Raw genomic sequence first — 7,256 nt, 5'->3', positions numbered from 1 at the left:
TGGGCAGTTAGAAACGCGATGAATGTGATAGTAAAATTAGGTGGTGGTGGTATCAAGAAGAAGAAAAAAAACTATCAAAGATATAATCAGTGCAGCTCGCGTAACTGCACCTACATCAATTAGTGGAGCCGCCAAGACGGCACTCAAAAAAGCTAAAAAGTTTTTAGCAAAATCAAAATTACACAAATTAACAAGGATATTGCCAGTCCCAAGAATTGGACGTGTTCTCCCTTTTCTAATACCATTGTTTGCTGGCTTGTCTGCTATAGGAAGTCTAGCTGGTGGAGCAGCAGCGGTTGCTAAGGCAGTTAAAGACATAAGAGATGCTAGAGATCGTTTGGAAGAAATGAGACGTCACAATAGGAAAATGGAAGAACAGAAAATTGGTCAAGGTTTTTACCTTAGACCATATAAAAAAGGATATGGTCTTTATATTATGCAAGATTGACTACTTCCTGACAGAGCTCTCACAAATATAGATTTGATGAAATTTGCTAAAAACGTACCTCATTTTAGAGGTGTCTATATGCGTGATTCTTTGCCAAGTTATCCTAAAACTAATGAATGTGGTATTGTAAATCTAGATTCAACACAAAACATAGGTACTCATTGGGTTTCCTATATTAAAAAAAGTAATAAAGTAAATTATTTCGATCCTTTTGGAAATTTAAGACCGCCGTTAGAACTCCTTCATTATTTCAGAAACTGCGATGTTACCTACAACCGTAAAAGATATCAAGATTACGGAACTCCGTTTTGTGGGCATTTGTGTTTGAAATCTAATATATAAAATTCTCGTGTCACGGTGTTCGAACTTGAACTCCTCCGAAACGGCTCGATCGATTTTTGTGATCCTTAGCGTGATTGTCGGCCAGGGTGGAGAATCGGCCAACATCTATTTTTCATCCCCCTAAATGTTAAGGGTAGTCCACCCCTAAATTTTTTTTTTATTTTTTAGGCAAAATTTTTTGTTTTTATTTTTTTATGACACATCATACAAAAATACATACAACCCTAAATTTTTACCCCTCTACGATCAACCCTTATATTTTATTTGTTAATTAAAAACTTTAATTTTTTTTAGTAAAAATAAAATTCTCGTGTCACGGTGTTCGAACTTGAACTCCTCCGAAACGGCTCGATCGATTTTTGTGATCCTTAGCGTGATTGTCGGCCAGGGTGGAGAATCGGCCAACATCTATTTTTCATCCCCCTAAATGTTAAGGGTAGTCCACCCCTAAATTTTTTTTTTTATTTTTTAGGCAAAATTTTTTGTTTTTATTTTTTTATGACACATCATACAAAAATACATACAACCCTAAATTTTTACCCCTCTACGATCAACCCTTATATTTTATTTGTTAATTAAAAACTTTAATTTTTTTTAGTAAAATTTTTTTTTTTATTTTTTGATGACTTACAATAAAAAATCTCATATTACTCTCAACTTTTCACCCCTCTACGATCAACCCCTATTTTTTATTTGTTAATTATAAACTTTAATTTTTTAGCAAATTTTTTTTTTTTATTTTTTGATGACTTACAATAAAAAATCTGTTAATACTCTCAATTTTTCACCCCTCTACGATCAACCCCTATTTTTTATTTGTTAATTCCTATCCAGATATTATAATTTCAAGTTCCTTTAATTATGATTTTTTTTTAAATTCAATTTGATCTCCCGCCCTCACCGTTCGACTACTGATCACCTATCAATTGATCAGTTATCCCCGCCATTTAAGTATTTTAACTTCATTTATTTATATGTTCTATGTACAGTCAGCAATGCCAAAAATACGCAAAGGGGCTAATTTGAGTCGTCGAACGATCAATTCTAGAGCCCGGCTAGATGAAAGAGTACAAAGATCAAGCGAACAAATTCAAAAAGTCAATGCTGATGCGAGTAGGAGAATGTCGCAGTTACGTGAATTACGATCACAAGAGGCACGAGATGAACGAAATCAACAAAGACAACTAGAACGAAGAGAAACTCGCAGATTCATAGTCGATGGACGTAGAGGAATTGACCAACAACGCCAACAAGTTCATCGAGCATTTACGTCAAATTTATTTCTTCGACTAGCGTTCCAGTACGAGCCGGATGTTGAATATTGGATGTTGGAAAAGGAATGCCCGCGTTGCCATGCACTTAAATTTAAAAATGAGCCAGTTGGGATGTGTTGCTCATCAGGAAAAATACAACTAACCGAAATTGAAACACCACCTGAACCATTGCACGGTTTACTTATCGGTACAGATCCAGATTCTAGCCTGTTCCTGAAGTCAATTCGCACATTCAATTCATGTTTCCAAATGACATCATTTGGAGCAACAGAAATAGTTAACAATACTGCTGCAAACGGTCAACAATTTAATTCCACGTTCAAAATCAAAGACCAAGTTTATCACAAAGTGGGCTCATTGCTGCCAATGCCAAACGAACCTCATAAATTTTTACAAATATACTTTATGGGTGGCGAGGATTCCGAACGTGCACTCGCTAATCGCGTGGATGCACGTTGCGACTACCATAATCTTAATTCACCTTTTGCCAGGCGTATCGTCAGCGAGCTGGACGCTCTGTTAAATGAGCACAATGAATTATTAAAATTCTTCAAATCACACATGCCCAAGCTACAAAGTGACAATCACGCTATTGTCATCAATCCTGATAGAACACCAGCTGGAGAGCATGTACGTAGATTCAACGCACCTGTTGTTGACGACGTTGCTGGAATCATGGTTGGCGACCGTACAGCTACGCGACAAATCGTGATTCGAAGAAGAAATAATGATCTTCAGTTCATCAGTGATACCCATCGTTCATATGACGCTCTCCAATATCCACTAATTTTCTGGAAGGGACAAGATGGATATTGCGTAAACATTAAACAACGAGATCCCGTAACAGGTAATTCTTTCATTATTAAGAACACACCTATTTTATTATTAAAGAATAAATTTTCAATTAATTTAAATATATATTATTACAGGAGCTGAAACAAATAAGAACGTTAGCTCAAGGATTTTTATTCATATCGTTTGATGATTAGACGTGGCCGAGATAACATCATTTTACGATGTCGTGAGCTTTGCCAACAATTTATGGTCGACATGTATGCGAAGATAGAGAATGAACGGCTACGATACTTGCGATATAATCAACAGAAGCTGCGTGCGGAAGAATATATTCTCTTGCGAGATGCTATTGCGAACAACGCTGACACTGCCGAAATCGGTAACTCTGTTATCTTACCATCATCGTACGTAGGTAGTCCACGTCACATGCAAGAATACATTCAGGATGCTATGACTTTCGTGTGTGAATATGGACGACCGTGTCTTTTCATTACTTTTACATGTAATCCAAAATGGCAGGAAATTATATCATTGCTATTGCCAGGACAAAACGCAATACATCGTCATGACATTACAGCACGTGTGTTTAAACAAAAATTAAAGTCTTTAATCAGCATCATTACCAAATTGCAGGTATTTGGCCCCACACGTTGTTGGATGTATTCAGTTGAGTGGCAAAAGCGTGGATTACCTCATGCACACATTTTAATTTGGTTCGTCGACAAAATACGTGCTGAAGACATCGATAGTTTGATTTCTGCAGAGATTCCAGATCCGTCTACTGATCAATTACTGTTTGATATTGTTACAACAAACATGATTCATGGTCCATGCGGACGTCTGAATCGTTCATCACCTTGCATGATAGATGGAAAATGTACAAAGCGTTTTCCTAAAGATTTCACTAACGATATGGTCACACATGTTGACGGATATCCAATATATCGTCGAAGAAGTACCGAAAATGGCGGACAATCTTTCATTAAAACTACCAACAACGGAGACATCGACATTGACAATCGTTGGGTGGTACCATATTCTCCTCTGCTGAGCAAAACCTTTAATGCTCATATAAATGTTGAGTCATGCAGTTCGGTGAAGAGTATCAAATATATTTGCAAGTATGTGAATAAAGGAAGTGATATGGCTGTATTTTGGATTGAAAATAATAATGTTCATTCTCCTCCGTTGAATCAAAATGATGAAATCACGAATTACCAAATTGGCCGGTATATCAGTTCCAATGAAGCTGTCTGGCGTATTTTCGGTTTCCCAATTCATGAACGGGATCCAGCAGTTATCCATTTAGCTGTCCATCTTGAAAACGGCCAGCGCGTATATTTCACGAACGACACAGCGCTTGATCATGCTATAAATCCACCGAAAACTACGCTCACCGAATTTTTTGAATTGTGCAATCGTGCGGATGCTTTTGGTGCCTTCGCACAAACACTGCTCTATTCTGAAGTTCCGCGGTATTTTACATGGGCTCAATCGAAAAAATGGATACCCCGCAAGCAAGGGATACCAGTTGATGCGTGCCCCGGTTTATTCAAATCAAATAGTTTGGGTCGTGTATATACCGTCAATCCAAGGCAGACTGAGTGCTTTTATCTGCGACTATTGTTGGTTAATGTCACCGGACCATTGTCATTTCAAGATATACGGAAGGTAGATGGACAACAGTATCCTACGTATAAAGATGCATGCCTTGCTCTAGGCTTGCTAGAAGACGACAATCATTGGGACAGCATGCTTGCTGAAGCAGCATTAAACTGCACAGGAACACAAATTCGTCTACTATTTGCTATAGTACTGACTACATGTTTCCCGGCCCGAGCACAAATGTTGTGGGATAATCACAAAGAATCAATGACTGATGATATATTGTATCGACATCGTACAAGGTGCAACGATCTAACAATATCATTCAGTGAAGCAATGTACAATGAAGCATTGATTGCTATCGAGGATCTTTGCATTGCTATTGCGAATTTACCAATCAGTCATTTCGGTATGGGCTCACCGAATCGAAGTGCATCTGATTTACTCAACACAGATATGAATCGTGAACTACAGTACGATACTGTACAAATGGCGAGCATTGTTAGCCGCAATGTTCCACTACTTAATGATGAACAAAAAATTATCTACGACCGTATCATGCTGGCAGTTTCGGCAGGACAAGGAGGATTCTTTTTTTTAGATGCACCAGGTGGGACTGGCAAAACATTTCTTATTTCGCTACTTCTTGCCGAGATACGATCAAAAAATGGCATCGCATTGGCCGTTGCATCTTCTGGCATTGCAGCAACTTTATTAGATGGAGGCAGAGCAGCTCATTCAGCATTTAAGCTGCCGTTAAACATTAAAAATAATCCAGATGCAGTGTGCAACATAAAAAAACAATCGTCTATGGCCACAGTGCTGAAACAATGTAAAATTATTATCTGGGATGAATGCACTATGGCACACAAACATTCGCTTGAGGCATTGGATAGGACATTAAAGGATATAAAAAACAACGATATACTATTTGGCGGCACTTTGTTACTCCTTTCAGGTGATTTCAGACAAACACTTCCCGTTATTCCGCGTTCAACCTACGCTGATGAAATCAACGCGTGCTTAAAATCATCGCGACTATGGCGTAAAGTTGAAAAAGTACAACTGACGGTGAACATGCGCGTTCAAATGCTTCAGGATCCATCCGCCGAAACTTTCTCTAAACCACTGTTAGATATTGGCGATGGGAAAGTTGCTGTACATGAAAATACTGGATGCATAAAATTACAGACGGACTTCTGCACAATCATCGACTCGCAAAATAGTCTCATCGATCACATATTTCCCGACGAACACACACAATATGCAAATCATAAGTGGCTGGCAGAAAGAGCGATCTTGGCAGCTAAAAATGTGGACGTCAATGGGTTAAATTTAAAGATACAACAGCTGTTGCCTGGGGACTTGGTGTCATATAAATCTATCGATGCAGTTTGCGATACCAACGAGACTGTGAATTATCCAATTGAGTTCTTAAATTCATTGGATTTGCCAGGCATGCCACCACATCATTTACAATTGAAGGTTGGATCTCCGATTATTCTACTTCGAAACTTAAACCCACCACGGCTATGTAATGGCACACGATTAGTCATTAAAAAATTAATGAATATTGAAGCCATCATCTTGAATGGCAACTTTCAAGGCGAAAATGTGTTGCTGCCACGAATCCCTATGATTCCTACAGATGTGCCAATTGAATTCAAACGCACTCAATTCCCAATTAGATTGGCATTCGCTATGACAATCAATAAGTCACAAGGACAAACATTGTCTGTATGTGGCTTAGATTTGGAAACACCGTGCTTCTCCCACGGACAACTATATGTGGGATGTTCTCGCGTGGGAAAACCATCCAGTTTGTTTGTGTTGGCTAAAGACGGACTAACCAAAAATATTGTACACTCTATTGCGCTAAGAGATTAATTTTTTTTTTTTCAACTGCCATAATTGATAGTAAAAATATAAATATTTATTTTTGATGTTTAGATAGCTATCAAAGACTGTTGTTTAAAATATATTCGTTACTCTAATAAAGATTTATTTATTAACCTAAATAAAACATACTTTTATTCTTTATAATGCATTCGATTATAAATACTTCCCCGCACACTTATAGTAGATAATTATTTTTATTTAACTATAAAAATGTTTCCTAGAAATAACATACATGGCAAAACAACGTTTGCCGGGTCAGCTAGTTTCTATATAATAATGAAGAATAAGCATTTACGGAATTCAGTCATGTCTTATACGTTTACCTTAACAGGAACTTCAAGCATTCTTAGTGCCGATCTGTTTCCACCAATTAATTTAGATGATGATTTTAGCATTGGTTTACTAAGTTTTCAGTCATATAATTCCATACCGAATATCATTGAAGGATTTAACAATCTTTTTCATTATGGAGACAATGTTATTAGTTTACCTACAGGAACTTATGAAGTACAAGCAATAGCACGTTATCTAAAATCACCAGATTCATTGAAATTGAAAAGTAATACCAATACTTTGAAGGTGGAATTAACATGTACACAACTTGTTTACTTCAATAAAGAACATTCGATTGGCCCTTTACTGGGGTTTACTAAACATGAGGTGTTAGAAAAAATGATCACTCATGAATCAGACGAAATTGTACAGATTCATAGTGTCAATACAGTTGCTATTAACTGTAATATAGCATCCGGTTCATATAGAAACGGGAAACCAGGACATACTATATATGAATTTTCTCCATTAGTTCCATCAGGATTTAAAATCGTACATGAACCATCTCCAGTCATTTACTTTCCAGTTATCGGTGAAGTGATCAGCAATAGACAATATTC

The 7,256-nt window shown here is 37.2% G+C and overlaps 2 protein-coding genes across 2 annotated transcripts; both read left to right on the top strand.

The window, feature by feature from the left end:
* Window positions 1-1,524: 1,524 nt before the first annotated feature.
* On the top strand, window positions 1,525-5,491 carry LOC141452021 (uncharacterized). The gene is made up of 4 exons (XM_074123845.1): window positions 1,525-2,911; window positions 2,994-3,013; window positions 3,493-5,328; window positions 5,423-5,491. The coding sequence occupies exons 1-4, from the start codon at window positions 1,765-1,767 to the stop codon at window positions 5,489-5,491; spliced, it is 3,072 nt and encodes a 1,023-aa protein (XP_073979946.1). The 5' UTR covers window positions 1,525-1,764.
* Window positions 5,492-5,523: 32 nt separating this feature from the next.
* On the top strand, window positions 5,524-6,434 carry LOC141452038 (ATP-dependent DNA helicase PIF1-like). Its single transcript, XM_074123857.1, has one exon. It carries the CDS (start codon window positions 5,542-5,544, stop codon window positions 6,349-6,351), a length of 810 nt encoding a protein of 269 aa, XP_073979958.1. The 5' UTR covers window positions 5,524-5,541; the 3' UTR covers window positions 6,352-6,434.
* Window positions 6,435-7,256: the final 822 nt, after the last annotated feature.

Source organism: Rhodnius prolixus, unplaced genomic scaffold (assembly GCF_049639745.1).
Source record: "Rhodnius prolixus isolate KJV_2025 unplaced genomic scaffold, Rpr scaffold_26, whole genome shotgun sequence".
NCBI classification, from domain to species: Eukaryota; Metazoa; Arthropoda; class Insecta; order Hemiptera; family Reduviidae; genus Rhodnius; species Rhodnius prolixus.
Note: the sequence above shows the minus strand (reverse complement) of the source record. Positions and strands in the feature narration are given on the sequence as shown.

Bases quoted from the DNA above. Each gene is read 5' to 3' on its own strand.
- LOC141452021 (XM_074123845.1), top strand. From the start codon at position 1,765: ATGTTCTATGTACAGTCAGCAATGCCAAAAATACGCAAAGGGGCTAAT. The intron at 2,912-2,993 runs GTAATTCTTTCA...ATATTATTACAG, and splicing joins ACAACGAGATCCCGTAACAG to GAGCTGAAACAAATAAGAAC. The intron at 5,329-5,422 runs GCACACAAACAT...TACTCCTTTCAG, and splicing joins TCTGGGATGAATGCACTATG to GTGATTTCAGACAAACACTT.
- LOC141452038 (XM_074123857.1), top strand. From the start codon at position 5,542: ATGCGCGTTCAAATGCTTCAGGATCCATCCGCCGAAACTTTCTCTAAA.